At 45.5% G+C, this 17079-nt stretch overlaps 2 protein-coding genes across 2 annotated transcripts in view; both read left to right on the top strand.

The window, feature by feature from the left end:
- The first annotated feature begins 891 nt into the window (after positions 1 to 891).
- Positions 892 to 8553, top strand: LOC109308858 (cytochrome P450 1A5-like). The gene is made up of 7 exons (XM_019533308.1): positions 892 to 907; positions 3675 to 4524; positions 5078 to 5204; positions 5746 to 5835; positions 5932 to 6055; positions 6742 to 6828; positions 8014 to 8553. Exons 2-7 carry the CDS (start codon positions 3679 to 3681, stop codon positions 8318 to 8320), a joined length of 1581 nt encoding a protein of 526 aa, XP_019388853.1. The 5' UTR covers positions 892 to 907; positions 3675 to 3678; the 3' UTR covers positions 8321 to 8553.
- Positions 8554 to 13870: 5317 nt separating this feature from the next.
- The window catches only part of EDC3 (enhancer of mRNA decapping 3), a 35044-nt gene continuing 31835 nt past the window's right edge, over positions 13871 to 17079 (top strand). Inside the window, exon 1 of the mRNA XM_019533310.1 lies at positions 13871 to 13933. The gene's annotated coding sequence lies outside the window, so the exon portion shown is untranslated. The remainder of the gene's footprint in view (positions 13934 to 17079) is intronic.

A 17079-nucleotide genomic window follows, 5' to 3' on the forward strand; every position in this document is an offset into this window, starting at 1 on the left:
GCACCCCGCTCCTCGCCAGTCTCTCCACACACACACACATACACACACGTGGGTCTCTGCAGCAGCACCTCGCACACGCACGCACGCACACACACACACACGTGGGTCTCTGCAGCAGCACCCCGCCCCCCGCGGCTCCAGCCGCATGCTCCCTGCCCGGGCCTCGGGTCTTCTTGCCCCCGTGCCCATGCCCAGGCGGCTCCAGCCGCTGCACGGTCCCTACGCAGGGGCCCAGATCCCCATGCCCATGCCCGCCCCACGTGCCCGCGATGCAGAGCAGTGACTTTGTGCAAAGCCTCCTGTCTTGGAGCCCAGTCCATGCCACGCGGGTCCCTCGCCCCCCTCCCCCCGTGATCTGGGGGGGAGCCCTGGCTCCCAGCCCCCCGCAGCTGCGCACGGGCCGGGGGAGACACCAGGGCGGGACACTTCTCAATGGCGGGCACTGCCAGGCCCCCCGAGGCGACTTGGGGCACGGGGGCACCGCGGCCCCGCGCGGCTCCCCATGGGGGCCCGGCCGCCAGGAGGGCGGGCGGCGGCGCCATCGCATCCAGCGAGCGCGGGGAGGGGCAGCCTGAGCCCCAGGTAGGACGCGGGGAGAAGGGCACGGCGCCTGCGCTGCCTCCCTGCTCCCCCGGGGCCCCTCTCCGGGCGAGCCGAAAGGGGCTCGAGCTGCTCTCTTCCCCCGTCCCGGCTGCAGCGGGAGTCGGAGCCACGGGGGTTTTTTCTTTGCTCGGACTTTTTTTTGGCCACGTGACGGGGGCTGCTCCGCCAATCGGGAGGCTCGGAGGCGCATATAAAGCGGGCAGAGGGGCACGGCGCCCAGGTGCTGGAGAGGCGAAGCCACCTGGCAGCGGCACGAGGCACCTGGCTCCGCGCCCCGGCTCCACGCCCCGCCGCACTCGCGCAGGTACCGCGGGGCTGCAAGGCTGTCCCCAGCCAGGCTGATGGGGAGGTGGTCGGCTCTGCCTACTGGGGAGAAGCCTGTCCTTGCAGCCCATCCCATGGGGTGGGTTTTTTCAGGGGAGCATGGAGCAAATCTGTCTTTGCCAATGACATCCGAGGGGGACTGTCCCCCTGGGGTGGGGGCTTAGCCCCAGCCCCTTTGCAGGGGGAACTTCTTCCTCCCCTACCCCAAGCAGCTCCAGTCTTCTCCTGCACTTCAGGTGAATGAGGGAGCATCTCACACTGACTTCTTTTGGAGGGGAATAATGGAGAGGCAGGTCTTGTTCTTGAACATAAGAGCTCAGTCCTGCCTGCTGTGAAGTCTCCTGCTGACTGGCTCCTTGAAATGGGGCCATCTTCTCCTGGAGGAGCAGGATCTTTGGGTTGCCTGGTTCTGTCCCGACGGGGATGTCATGGGAGCAGCTGGCTGTCAGGTTAAGGCCCCAATCTCTGCTCATTGGGAAGGACTAGAGGACATGGCAGGGTCTTTGGCATGTTCTGCCTCCCATCTCAGAGGGCAGAAATGGGCAAGGTGTCTGGTAAAGCACTTGTGTCGTCCACCCCCTTCCTCTAAAGCATTTTGGAGGGTTTGGTTTGAATGGGCTGAAAGTTGAAGTGCTGAGTGGATGACTTCTTATCCCAGATGCTTATGGGCAGAGGTGGCAACTGGGTCTTCCCTGGGAACTGCTTAGCTTGCTTGTAAAGGCTGAAATCTAATCTCCAACAGGTCCCTTCCCCATAACAATCAGGACAGCAGGGTTTTTTCTGCCTAATCCTAGGATGAACATAAATCCTGGTGATTCTTTCACACCTCTTCAAGATGAGCTCTTTTCTCCTGAAAGCACTCTCCTTCTCCCCTGTTCTTAGTGAATGAACAGGTAGAGGTCTCGCTCTCCAGGAAGGAGAGGCTAAAAATCTGGACTGGATTCCTTCATTCACTAGTTTCCACTTCACTGTCAGTAAAAGTGGGAGGCACTCCCTCTTCTCTGCCAGCCTTTATGGTTCATGCTTTCATTGATGCATCCATGAAAGTGCTCTTTGGAACTGATAAGGACTATTGTGTCTGAAATAAAACCCACTTGATAGGAATATCTGCCTGATCCTGCAACTAGTGTGCACTGGTGCAGTAGCTAGAGGTCAAAAGCTCCACTGGAGGAAGATTACAACTCATGCAGTATTCCCATTTTTGAGAGGTGTGCAGAGGATATAGTAGTGATTCTTGGCAAAGCAGGACTGCATTGTTTTTAGGTGAGATTTTGTAGAATCCAAAAAGTAGGATAGGAAGGGACCTCAGCAGGTCATCTAGTCCAACCCCCTGCTTAAAGCAGGACCATCCCCAACTAGATGATCCCAGACAAGACTTTTGTCTTAAAAGCCTCTAAAGATGATGATTCTACTACCTCTCTGGGTAGCCTGTTCCAGTGCTTTACTACCCTACTGAGATTTTTTTTTTTTTCCTAATATCCAACCTAAACTTCCCTTGCTGCAACTTGAGATGGTTGCTTGTTGTTCTGTCATCTGCCACCACTGAGAACAGTTTAGCTCCATCCTCCTTGTAACCACCTTCAGGTAGTTGAAGGCTGCTATTAAATCACCCCTCAGTCTTCTCTCCTCCACACTAAGTAAGCCCAGTTCCCTCAGCCTCTCCTCAGAAGTCTGCCTCTGGCAAAAAATATAGTGCAATCATTCTAGAGGTGGTTCAGAGCTCCTGGTAATACTATCTTTCTCTTCCAGGTGATGCTTAAAACTGAAATCTTAAATACATTCTTTCTTTGCGGTATTTTTTCAAAAAAGCTAGAGCTGCCAGACCCAGTGTTGGGGCCAAAGTACAACTGTGTTCTCTATTTTGGGAGTTCCCTTGTATAAGGTCAAGTCTCTAAGGCATCTTCTATTTAGTAGTAAATAGTGGTTTAGTGTTGCAGAAGTAAAATATTCTACTCCAGAAATGGCTACACACACATGTAATGGAGCTGTCCATAGAAAATTTGGGGAAAACCCTGCATGAATTGTTTATGTGAACCATAGTGAAGTGTTATGGAGTTGATGGCCCCTTGACTAGCTATTTAGGTAAGGTGATGAGATTTTGACCTGTCTCATGTAAAATGCTCTTCCATCCTTAGAGACTTTTACATGTGTAAAATTGGTGCAAAGTATTAAAGTCCTGGGTTTGTGCAAGAGTAAAATCAAGGTGGTCTGTATCTTTTCTTGCTTTTGGTTATTTAAAACCTGGTCTAAATGCAACTGGTTTCTGGGAAGTGGGTTTCCCCAGTGAGATTCAGAGCTGCACCTTGAAAAGGATGCTGAATGTATATAAAATTGTCAATGTAAATTGTTTAGTGGAGTTGCAAAGACCCCGTCTCTGGAAAATCTGTCAGTGTGCATAGCAAATAATGTTTAGAAAGTAACAGATTTCATATCTTATGCTTTTTTCAGGGGGGTTATATGTAAAAGGAAGTTTGCTGTAGTTATAAATGCAAGACGCATGCAAGGGATAAAGGGCTAGGGGATCAGCAGGACATGTTAGAGTTTAGGACATCACAATCTGAGCAAAGGTGTCAGAATTTCAGCTGAATTAAAATGACCTAAGGTCTCAAAGTGAGTACCTGAATCAAAGTTAGGAGCTGGGTTTCCTAGTTCTATGAAGTAACCCTTAAATAAGTGCCTCAAAACTAGAAGTGGTGCTTGGGGGTCTTACCTTTTTGCTCATCCCTTTCTCTTTTTATCAGACCCAGGAAGATGAAGACTGCAATGTCACTGCTAGGAAGCCAAGGCATCTTCTCAGTCACAGAAATTCTTATTGCCTTGGCTGTTTTTCTCCTGATATTCACTGTCGTTCGATCCTTCCAGCAACAGATCCCCCATGGGCTGAAGAGACTCCCTGAACCAAGGGGATACCCTCTGATAGGCAATGTGTTGGAGCTGGGAAGGAACCCACACCTGTCACTGACTCAGATGAGCCAGAAGTATGGAGACGTGATGCAGATACGAATCGGCACTACACCAGTGCTGGTCCTTAGTGGGTTGAACACCATCAGACAAGCCCTAGTGAAGCAAGCAGAAGACTTCATGGGACGTCCCGATCTCTGCAGCTTTCGCTACATTGGGGATGGCCAGAGTTTAACATTCAGCAGTGATTCGGGGGAGGTGTGGAGAGCCCGCAGAAAGCTAGCCCAGAATGCCCTGAAGACCTTCTCGGTCTCGCCCAGCCCCACTGCCTCCTCTACCTGCCTCTTAGAAGAACATGTCTTCAAAGAAGCTGACTACCTAATCACAGAGTTACTGCAACAGATGAAAGAGAAAAAGAGCTTTGATGCCTACCGGTACACGGTGATCTCTGTGGCCAATGTCATCTGCGGCATATGTTTTGGCAGACGTTACAGCCATGATGACCAGGAGTTATTAAGTCTGGTCAGCCTCAACAATGAGTTTGGGGATGTGGCTGCCTCTGGGAACCCAGCAGACTTCATCCCCATACTCCAGTATTTCCCAAGCCGTCCCATGAAGATCTTCAAAGATCTCAATAAGAGGTTCAGTGCTTTTGTGCATAAGATTGTTAAGGAACATTACACTACCTTTGATAAGGTAAATAAATACTCAGAGGCAATTCATTTGCATTCTCTTCTTGCCCTTTATTGTCTGTTAGGTGACTTGTCTTTTACCTTCTGGCTGGCAAACATATTCACAGAAACAGTTTGAGATAAGTGCACACAATGTAGCAGTGTTTTGCTAAAGGGAATTTATCCCATAGAAACTCTGCTAGTCAAGCACCACACTATATGTTATCGTAATCAGTGTCCACAAATATTATTTTTATATATTTTACTATTGCTATTACTGAATTTTTTTCCAATTCATTATCATTTTTATTCATCTAAGATTTAGCTTAGCTGCTGCAGACCTTAAAATGAGAGAAAATAAATAGTATTGTTATCTAAGGGCTTGTTATATTAAAAAAATAAAATTAAAAAAAAGTAAATTTAAATTTCTGAATACACAGTGTAAATCTAAAAACATCCACATCTGTGGCAATAACGTAATCAATTTTCCTACTTTTACTAGTAGATTAGCCTAGTTTAACTGACTTAATGTTCTGTATTTTGATACCATTTACATCCTCTGTATTCTTCTATTTCAGAGCCACATCCGTGATATCACTGACTCTTTGATTGAACACTGTCAGGATAAAAAAATAGATGTGAATGCTAACATTCAGCTCCCTGAGAAAAAGATTGTCAACCTTGTCAATGATCTGTTTGGAGCTGGTAAGAATGCTTCCATTCAAAAGCACAGGGTTCCAGATTTTTTCCTGTCTTCTAATTCATTCAGACCCACTATCAATCAATGAGTGTTTTAAAGAGGAACTATGAAGGTATTAAATTCTTAAGGCAGACAAGGTTCTTTGAGTGAATCTGATATATTTTATTAGACCAACTTTAAAAAGTTGGAAAAAAAATTCTTAAGACATTCAACCTGAAATAGCAGGAACAGTGAAACCCATACTCCAGGCATACTGCTGTTCAGTGCTGACAATTTGGAGTTGAGCTGATGAAGTGAATAAATGGGTGTGAACTAGAACCCCTGGGTTTCTGGGTGTCTTGAGGTGACGAAGTTGTGGAATAGCTACTCTTTTGAGGATTAACCTTAGCAAGTGACTTTCTGATCAGCCTTGCTATTGAAATAGCACAAACATGAATATTTAGTAAGTTGTGAAATTTGGCTAAGAAATTACTAGCAAGTCAGGGCTATATCCTTTCATTTGTCTCTACTTGGCAACTAAATACTTTCCCCTCTTTTTCTATCCAGGTTTTGATACTGTGACAACTGCCCTGTCCTGGAGTCTTGTGTACCTTGTAACATATCCAGACATTCAGAAGAAGATTCAGAATGAATTGGGTAAAGATTCTTCCCCCGCCCCCCAAGTTTTAAAAAGTAGTAATATCTCTCTTTAAAGGCCTCTCAATCAACATCCCTCTCCTTCCCATCTTGTAGATCAGACCATTGGCAGAGAGAGGAGACCCAAGCTGTCGGACCGACTAATGCTGCCATACCTCGAGGCCTTTATATTGGAGACGTTCAGGCATTCTTCCTTTGTGCCCTTCACAATTCCTCACTGGTAAGGTGATGCTTTGACCGTCTTGACTTGTGCTTTTTTGAGTTCTCCATGGGAATGGTCTTCTGACTAACCCCAGTGGATTTCTTACCCTCTTATCACCGTAACCCTTCCAGATATGAAGCCAAATAACCCGCACTCCACTGTGTAAATAGTACCAAAACATCTCCTTATTGAGATGGGTAGTTGGGGTGGGGAAAGTACCCCAAGCAAATGTTAAGTCACTTATTTAAATCATGCCTGTGGCCCTGTCCATCCCTCAGCTGCTGTAGATTTCATTGCCTAACACTTGGGATTGGTACTTGTACAGCTCCATTATTGCTGATCTTCTTCCAGTTGAATCCCAAATTTGGTTGGTTATGGCCTTTGGTTGAAGTGCTTCACTTCAGACCTTCCAGTGGCGTTGTCTGAATAGATCTTGATGAACTTGCTTAGTTTCCTAATATTTCCTCTCTTCCTTGAGAGATGTAGTTTTGCATGATCACTTCTAGAGGTTTTCAGCTCCTGAAAGTGAGCTTTATAATTGTCTCCATTAGCTAATAATACTTGGAACTACCCATCTTTATCTAGACATGCATGGATAATAAGTCACTGCTAATGTAGATGAGATCTAAAAATGTAAAAGCTTCTCTAGAACTGAAAGGAGACATGCCACTTTTAAAACCCAGTGCTCACTTCATTTCTTTCAGTACAACTAAAGACACATCATTGAATGGCTACTACATCCCTAAAAACCTCTGTGTATTCATCAACCAATGGCAAGTCAACCATGATGAGTAAGTATATTAAGCTACTGTTCTTCTGATTAAATGTAATTGCTTGGTACTCAACATAGTCAAATATACTTTTAAAACATAAGAGAAGTCTAGGTGAGGTACAAATGACTGCACAGGATTCTGAGCAATATGTTACATCGTATTGGTCAATAGGTATAGATCGTAAGCAGGCTGAAGCATCTGTTTCAGGGGAAAAGCAGTCTTCTCTGAGAAATTTCTTTGTGGCCACTAATAATAAGTCCAGTTCTCTTACTTAAATGAGAATAATTCAGTTGACCGGAAATTCCTCCTAATAATCAGCCTTTTAAGTAGGCACAGAATTGGTGTCCAAAGTAGGCGGCTTTTTTAAGCACTCAAATCTGGGTCTCTGCTTTACCCCATCCACTTATGATAGTACTATATTGAATGTGCTCCTACTAGGCCTTGCAAAATCATGGCTTCCAGGGAGCGGCTAATCCAGGTTTACCAGTGAAAGAATTATTTAAGCCAGATGTGGTCTCTCACTGAAAAAACGAGCTCAAGAATACTGCATGTATGAATAGCACAGTTCTGAAGAAAGTTTTTTAAAGCTTTATCCAGCCCTGTAAGTCTGTTGCACTAACTGGAACAGAAGCAAAATGGGTTCCTTCCTACTAATGGGCCAGCCTTTGAATAATTTACTCCTTTTGAGCAGTGAATCGTGTATGAAGTCACTGGAACTATTCATGTGGCTAGCCCTGCACCCATAGGAGTAAAGGTTAGAGTGGATCAGATCTTGAAGAGCAATTGGTTCTGCCATAAAGGCCTCAAATTATGAGACATCCAGTGTTAACTCTTCTTTCTTAGATTGAGTCCATTCACTTGGTCTCCCTTCTGCTGAGGTTGTCTAGACTCTGGTCCCTATCCAATAATTTTAAATTCAACATTGGTAGTTGCACAGCTGTTCAAGGGAGTAATGCGGACTGAGTCTGGAAAACTAGCTACCACTTGCATACAATAGGCAGTTTAATGTGGCTTGACTTGCAGAATCTTGCATTGATGGTAAGGCTGCCACTGAGTGGTAAAGGCTTTTGCAGTGTTTAACTTTAGTAGCCATTGTTTCTCTGTCCTGAGGCTATCCCTGCTGAGATGCTTGACTTCTAGTTACTGTTTCAAGGACTGATACAACGGCATTCTCGGGTGTCTCCCCTCTCTTTTTTGTTTCAGAACACTTTGGAAAGAGCCATCTGCTTTCAACCCAGAGCGTTTCCTCAATGCTGAAGGGACAGAAATTAATAGGATGGAGAGTGACAAAGTGCTGTTATTTGGCTTGGGGAAGAGGAGGTGTATTGGTGAGTCCATTGGCAAGTGGGAGATCTTTCTCTTCTTGGCCACACTGCTCCAGCAACTAGAGTTCAGCATATGTGATGGACAGAAGGTAGACACAACACCTCAATATGGACTGACCATGAAGCACAAGAAGTGTGAGCACTTCCAGGTTAAGCAGCGTTTCCCAAATAAAAGCTTTGAGTGAGCTGCACTTCCTCACTGCTGGGACATGAAAGGAGGCATACCATTTTAGAATATGGAGTTTGCCTTCTGGAATCGCCAAGACCATTTGAGGGCTGACATCCTCTCTACAGGAAAGCAATATGGAATAAATGGGGGCTATCTTTCTGTGCTAGTTCACTGGGAGCTTGTTCATATCTAATGTTTTCTCAGAGCTCGTGCATAACAGCAGATAAAGAGTATTGTTGATTTGTGAAGGGCTGGCAAATCCTGCCTAATATGCCCTGAGGAGCTTGCCTTGTACTGGCTTCTCACACCTCAGTTAACTAACTTCATTATTGTTACCCATATAAACATACAACAAAGATTATACCAAGGTCCTTTGATCATAACTGCTGGTCTTGTGGGAGGTCTTAATAGTGGGTAGTGTTTCAACGTCCCAGATAATACCATTGTCATGATTGGTAGCCTTAATGTGTGCCTTAGTTTGGAATAAGCAATAATAGTAGCTGTCACTCCTAAAGTACCGGGAATGGTCTCTGAAACGTAACCAACTGGCTACTGCTGTGCAAGTTCTTTTATTCATGATCAGATTGGATACGTGGCATATGAGAACAGCTATCATGTATGCATCATGTCCTTTTGCCTCAAGTTTTTTGAGAAACTTTTTAACCAGCTTTCTCACAAATAGTTGCATGAGTTTGAAACAACAAGCTGTTAGCATGTGGACATAAAGCAAAAAGAGTTTGCAATGTGGAAATTAACTTTTTGTGCTCTCGCAGTGCAACTTGTAGTGTGAAATCCTATGTTTTGAGGACTTCTCAGTGAAGCAGAGGTAAATATCCACTGGTGTGTGGTTAGTCAACTAAGTTGCATGGTGCTGCCTCTTCCTGAAGTAATTATCTTGAGCATGATCATTCACTTAGCCCAGTTTTTTCTCCTACCCAGGCAGGGGGCTGGACTTGAAGATCTACAAGGTCACTTCCAACCCTACTTCTATGATTCTATGATTGAACTGACTTGTGAATGAATTGCCAGTTGTCATTAATAGAACTGAGTTGTCTGGATATTTGTAAACAACAATGCTGTTAGTCCACAGCAAACACCTTAGTGCTGTTGTTCATGAATTTGGGATATTTTTACTAATTACATTAAGCAATAAGCCTTATGAAAATCACAAGTCCAAAGCAATGACAATAAAGGGAAGATGGCAATAAGAGGGGAAATAAAAGACTACTTGCCTTCCATCTACATATTGCTGCCTTTTTTTTTTTTTTTTTAATGGTTTTAAAGAGAACTAGCAATAGAAATGTATCTATTCAGACTAATAAAGGTAAAGATTGTAGGAATGCAAATATTGTAGCTATATTTTAACTATAAATGAACACACACTGCTTGCTTATTTTTGTACTGTGTGCAATGCTGTATGTATGAAACATTTTCATATAGTCTCTAAGGACTCCATGTGGGAAAATATGAGATAAACCCTAATAAAAAATAAGAGATGCTTCTGATTTTGTCTTTAACGTTTTTCCTATGGCACATAGGTATAATAGCATCAGTGACAATTTATTGCTCTTTCTTTCATTTTCAAGGTTTTGGCATAGACATTTTCTATCCAGATTTAACCTACTGCCTTTTATAGATCTCATCAAGGCAGGATCAGGGTCTGTCTATGCATAGAAGGATTTTAACTATATTCAAGCCTAATTCAGTGCCTACTGCCATTGGTGAGAAATTTTTGACCCTTGGTGGATCAGAGGCATGTTCCCATCTAGTTCCTGCTTGCATGAAAATCAGGAGTAAGCCTATAGTACTCTGTTAGTGTAAAACGTCTTTGTCCATAGTTGAGGGGCAATTTCTTTTTAACATGATCCTTCTTAGACTGTTAGCTTCTCAGAGACTTGTCCACACTTTCCCCATCTAGTACTGAAACAGCCTCCCCCTGAATTATGCATGTGGTTCTAGACTGCAACTTCACTTCTCTCTTTCTGTATTTTTGGGTACTGCTACTTTAGCTCCTTTCATAACTTCCTTTTCAAAATGGACACAACACACTAGTGACTGGAATTTGGCTATAAAGATAGATTGCATGACCACGGTTGGCCAATTCCCAAAAAACAAACCTTGAAATACCATTCTTAAGCCATCAACCACCAGGCTACAAGGAGAAGAACCAGTGGGAATCTGTTTTCTCCCATGCACTTAAATACATACCTAACTTTGCATACAGTTCTAGGGAACTTGCATAAGCAACCTTGCTGTTCACTTCGCACATAATTTTGTGGATATAATTATATATGCACTACTTCTTAAACCTACCGGTTGATAGAATTATCATACTTGACAGTAATTAGTACAAATTAATTAGCACTTGAGTACGGACTTGTTCAGAGCACATATGAGTTCTCTAACAAGACAAAGCCACTAAACTTGTTAAAGCAGATGCTGCTTCAGTGAAAGTGCCAATTGCCTCAAACAGGCAGTAAACATTCCCTTTCAGTGTAAAGAATGGGAAATGCTGCTTCTACTGTGCTCCAGGAAATGAGATCCTATGTATAATTAAAGTAGCATCCATGCAGTGTTGCTTGGAAATTACTGTTGGATATCACAAGTCCGTAACTTCTAGGCTTTTCAGTTTTTCTGGTTCTACATCTAGTTGAATAGCAAAACTTGAATATTTCAGTAATGTCTCCCTTGCTGAAGAGGCAAGCCTTTTAATTGCCTACTCCAAGAATTCTCAGCTAGCTTAGCTTCATGATTAGTGTGATTTGGTTTTTCAACTGAAAATGCATGCCAGAAAGCCCATTCCTCTCTCAAAGTGAAGTGTATTTCTGGGAAGAATGTCTGTTGAAGTCAACCACAGAAGTCTTATTTTGACAATGTAAAATGGTGCATAAGCCTTTGGCTAGTGTCAAAGTAAAGTTTTGCAGTTTATGGACTAACAGCTCCATAAATGGATTAGAAATTGAAGAAAACAGATTTTCAGACAACCCACCCTAACAGTTCACAAGTCCATTTGCAAAAAAATTGGGATGAATTAGCAAATGATTTACTAACCCAAACAGTTGCTAATTTAAAAACAATATTTTGGATTTTTTTTCTTATAGCTGGTCAAACAATTCATTAAGTACTATATACAGAGCAAATATTGATTACTGCCTGAAGTGTTTGCTGCTTAAACTTAAACAAAAATGCTACAGAAATCATAACCTAGTTCCTTGCACTGAGGAGAGGGTGATGGAAAGTCAACTAAAGAAAATAAATATAAAGAGATTAAGATTTTAATTACTCAACAGAAAAAAATATTCCAAAATGGAAGATAGTTTAATAGGAATTAGGGCATATAGAATTATGCATTTGGAATACAGTGCATCACTAAACTATATGTAGCATATGGGCATTTCATTAAATCAGCTGGAGGATGGTGCCCCTGCAATCACTTTCTTAAATAGCTAGATGAAATAATGTGCCTCTTAGAAGGTCAGAGAATCTATTCCACAATGACCTTTACTACCACTGTTAATTCAGCTACTGTAATCATTTTGTTCTTTATACAGTTGGAAGCTCAGTTTTAAATTGGCAAGGTCAGCAAGTTCACAACTAAAGTGTACAGCTTTTTTTTTCTTTAGAAAACTATGAGCAAAACAAAATATGGTCACTTTCCTGACTGTCAGTCAAAAGGTTGATTTTAAAAAAATGAAAGGAAACTGAGAGATGACAGGAATTTTATAAAGAAAAATCCAATATAAAGATGAGAGGTTAGTAATAAGCAAATGCTGGGGTTCATTTTGCAAGGTCATCAGTGGGATTTTGATACTGCAAAACAAAATCTAAACAAAACCTGGGTTCTGTTTAACCCATACCTCTCCAAAATTGAGATGGAAAATGAGGGGTAAAATGTTTCTAATTCTGGTCAGCTCCCCAGTGTTCTCACATGACAGATTATTCCTGCACCCGAGTTGTGTTTGTTGGGCATGTCTGGCAACCGAAAAACTCATTTTCTGATACTTACTAGTCCATAAGTGACAGAGAATTGTAATGCATTTTCTAATCTTGCATTTCTATCTGGGAGTTGGATATAGCAGCCAAATAAGCTTGAAATAATTATACCCAACCAATATGTAACAGCTGGTAGATGTGCCCAGTACCCACTTATACATGGAATTCAGGTCATATAACTGCACAACCTCAAATGTGTACTGAAAAGGCAATCAGGACTTGTAGTAGAGATGATATATCTTATTAGACCAAGATTTTTGCAAAAAAAAAAGTTTTCATTGCAAGCTTTCAGGCACAAACACATTTATAATAAGTTCATGAAACTGAATACATCAATAAACACTGGTGTTCTTGACCCAGAAGTTCATGGCCCCAAGTAGGAATATCCATTTCTTATGTTTTATTGTCAACCCAGTCCAGCCAGGGTCCCAGAATAATGGTGATGTAATAGAGTCACAGAACAGGAGGGTTGGGAGGGATGTCAAGAAGTCACATCTAATCCAACCCCCTGCTCAAAGCAGGACCAGCCCATTTTATTTCTAATGCAGCAGGGGATGAAATCCCCTTCTTTAACAGGTCAATGTGTCCATGAAAATAAAAATGTTGCCTTGCTTCGTTTAAATCACTTCCAAGGCAGCCTGTGTGACCCGGCCGCGACTAGAAAACAAATCCCTTTAATAGAATGGGTGGTGATCCAACATTATGGAAAGGGAAGGGTGCAATTTATGAGGCCTAAGGAGCGTTTATGGAAGTAGGGTGGACTTGTTTTCGGAGTGAACAATGGGCTAATACGTGAGCACCCTGACTTCTGCTCTTAACGTGATGGTTTTCTAGAGCACCAGATAGCAGCTGACCATTTTGGTCACTAGGCCGAGTTCAGCCTTGCTAAAGCGCAGGATTACGAGAAACGTATTGCTTTTGTAGCTATGCAATGAGACTACTAAATCAGAGGCACCTTGTCTGCGGAGACTTGGGTGCCCCTGTGGTGTTTAGGTGGGAGACTTGGTTGAGTCCCCACCCTGTGCCTAGGTGCCAGGAGGCTGCTCCTTTGCCTGTGTGGAAGCTAGAGAGCCCCTGCCTGGGGAAGGTGTGCCCTCCCCACTGCCAGTGCTGAATCCAGCAGCCGGCGCCAAGCAGGCTCACTCATCCCTTGGCGGACGTCAGCCCTTTCCGCACCCACTGCGCCAGCCACCCTCCATTGGCACACAGTGATGCCCGCTGAAGGGAGAGGGGTAACCCTACTGCACTGAGCGACGCCCTCCGCACCTGACAGGCAGGGCACAGGACGGCAGGTGGTAGAGACTACACTACACTAGGGCTCCCTGCGCCACGTGGCTCCGCGGGGCCTGTGAGGGGTCCTGACGCTAACCGCGGTAGGCGGGAACACCCCACGCCCCGCCCCGCCCGGGGGCGGTGGACACCTGAGCATGCGCACCCCGGCTCTCTCGAGCCCATGAGGCGGCGTTGGCGTTTTTCTAAACTCCGATTGGCGGCTACAACGTCCCCCCACCGCGCTGATGCGGGGTTGGGGGTGGTGCTCTAGGAGTGGAGTTCCGGCGGAGGTGGAAGTGACGACGCGACGCAGCACGGCGGACAGGCGACGCTTCCGGTGTGTGTCGGAGCTGCTACGGAGCGGGTGAGAGAGGTGGGGAGCGAGTGGGGGATTTGGGTGCGGCCCCTCCCCCCCGGCCTTGGCCTTTCCCGGGGCGGAGGGCGTCTGGCCGTGGCCGTGGCCCTCAGCGTTGGGGCTCAGCTTGTGTACGGCCCCCCGCCCGGGTGAAGGAGCCCGGCCAGCGCCTTGCAGCAGCCTCGCTTCTTCCAAGGGCTCCAGGGTCCTTCCTGCCCCCGCCCCCCCGAGGTCGTGTAACTCCCACCTCCGAGGGGTCCGGCCTGGGGAGCGTCTCCTCTCTCGCGCTCACGGGGGCCAGCCCCAGGGGAGCCGCTTGTGCTGGCTGTCACTGGGCCCCGTTTAGCATCTGCTTGCATCTGTCCCCTGTATTGCCACAACTGCAGGAGCTCTGTGGCAAGTCACGCAGGGCACTGAGAAAGCCGAGCAGGTTGGCACGTGTGAGGAAAAGAAGTGTCATGAGGTTTGGGGAAGGACTGATGTTTGGATGCCAAGAAGGTCTGGAGGCACCACTGCTGTGGGGAGGAGCCCTGGGTGTTGCATCCAGAGCCTGAGGCTGGGGCGGTCCCACTGGTTGCCTGTGGTGGCCCCTGGCCCCCACCTGGCACCAGCTGCCATAACATTGTTCTGGCTGCTACAGAGCGCTTCCTCCATCCTCCAGCTTCCACTTTGTATCCTGCTGCTGTGGCAGGGTGCACTTTGGGGCACAGAGCTGAGTGTGAGGTTGGGGGCACATGGGGTGTGTGGGGTTGGAGTTGCAGTGTAGCAGTGGGAGGAGGCACCCACGGGGGCGTGTGATGCAGCAGGGGGTTGTGCATGCACACCACAGTCCCTACCAATGCTGCCCTGTGGCATATGGCCCCCAGCTGCTTAGAAACGGCTTAAGCCTGCGCTGTCCGGCTTCTCAGTGTTTCACATTGAGAGCAGAGGTAGATGGGGCAGGGGTGGTATGGGACATACTGTCTTGCATCTGTCTCTTGTTCTTGCACCTGCCTTTGAAGCATCTGATGTCAGCTGCTTTGGGAGGGAGAGTACTACTAGAGTAGCTGACTTTGGGTCTGGTCTAGAATAGCAATTTTTATAAGCCTTCATGTGCCAAAATAAGAGGAAAGGAAGTAGACCGTTGACCTCTGCCTGTACTATACTGATAATTGTCAGTGATGGATTCTCCTGAACTGGCGATTCAGAATACTAGTAAACACTGCCCAAATCCATCTTGAGGCTTGTTATTCTGTTGTAGCACCAAATCGTTTTCTGTACCTGTTCAGTGAAGTTGGCTTGATTTAAAATGGCTTTTGGTAACAACTTATCTTTAAAGCACAAATAGCGCTTCGGGTAGCCCAGCTGGCTCTTGGTGGTCTTAAGTAATTGCAGCCCAGATGGCAAAGCAGAGTTTGACTTTCCATGGGATGATTTAGCATTTAAAACTTTTACTGACATATACTTATCTGGATGCTCTTTACATACCCAGAGCACTGTATAAACACAAACTATCTTGCCCCTAAGCCTGCATGACCAATACTATTCCCAATTTACAGTTGAAATAAGCTAGACTTATTTTTAGTCGCAGGGAAAATAAGTTCAAAATCCCCTTTAGCGTTTGGGAGTCCAGTCCAACATTTTTTTTTTTAATTCATTCAGAGGTAATTATATTGCCAATTACATTGTAATTGTTCTATCACCCTTCACATATCATTAATTGATCTGTCCGTTCTAAACATTTTTTCAGACAAAAAGTATGGAACTAGACCTGTATGAATAGGAATAACTGTATCTCTAACACAGGAATTGTACTTTTAAAAAGTACAGACAGTCAATTGTTCAGTGGAGATACTAGTACCAATCTCTTTTTTTCTAAGTCAGATCATGGGATTAGACAAAACTTCTGTATAGACTGAATAAATTGTTGCTGATGTGTAAATGGGATATTTATTAGAGGTGCACCTCTAATCAGTTCCATATCGGATTGGCACTGGTATAGGGAAAACTGACAGTATTGGAAATCAGCTCTTTATTGGCTGCATCAGGCAAAATGTGGCCAATAAATGCCTCTTGCATGTGCGCAGCAGCATGCATGTGGCCAGGACTACAAGCCAGAGGGTTGGAGACCAGTGTTGGACTGGTGGGTTTGTTGTCGGGGAAAGGAGGGGGGAAGGGGAGGGGGTGAGGCAGGCACTGTTTCGCTGGGGTTGGGTGGGATGGAGCCATGGGTGGCTTGTCCAGGGGGGAGGTGGTGGCTCCTGCTGCTGTGCACACCCTGGGAGGACATTGGGGGGGGGGGTGTACCCGCAGACCTGCACAGGGGGTGGGGTGGGTTGTTCCTGTGGGCTGGGGCCACGGACTGCTCCAGGCTCTTTCTGGTGGGGAGATGGGCTGGGGCTGTGCTCGGGGCAGGTGGGGGCGAAGGGAAGGCTGCAGTGAATTTTGGAGTGCTTGCTGGCCCCCTTCCCCCCGTAGCCTTTCTCTCAGAGCTGCTGCCGCCCTCCCCAAATGCAACGCAGCACAGCACAGTACAGCTCAGCCCAGCCCCCCCTCACTGGGAGAAGCCCGGTGTTACCCTGCACTCTCCCCACGTGCTCTCCTGGGGTGTGTGAAGTGGCAAGAGCCGTGCCCCCTGGACGAGCTACTCATGGCTTCATTTCACACCCTGTCCTGCCTCAGCTGAGTGGCCCCAGCTCCAGTCCCTCCCTCACCACCTCAATCTCTCCCCCCCCATGCCCCTTCTCTTCCTCCACAACAGACTTGCTGGCCTGATGCTGCTCTCCAAGCTGCCCAGCTATGTATCAGAATTGGATCTGTATGGGGCCATATGGCTCCTCAAAAATCAGTCATTGGTATTAGCCCAAAAAATCTCTATAGGTGGACCCCTAATATTTATCTATCTAAACTGTACAGTACAAGCACTTCTTTATGACTTTCAATTTCTTAGGTAATTAATAAGGGAACATTTACAAATGAAAAGCAAGCAGTGACAAATAATCATTTTATTTTTGTGTTTTAGTACTGCTTGACAGCCAGCACCCTCCCTGTTTAAATCAGCTTAATTTTGGGGTAGTCACTTTCACTACCTAGTTCTCAGTACTACAGTGTTTAGGGCTTAAAGGGGTGATAGTCGATTTAAAAAAAAAAAAAGGGCCAGCAGACTTTTCTGGTGT

Source organism: Crocodylus porosus, unplaced genomic scaffold (assembly GCF_001723895.1).
Source record: "Crocodylus porosus isolate Cpor-Errol unplaced genomic scaffold, CroPor_comp1, whole genome shotgun sequence".
Lineage (NCBI taxonomy): Eukaryota > Metazoa > Chordata > Crocodylia > Crocodylidae > Crocodylus > Crocodylus porosus.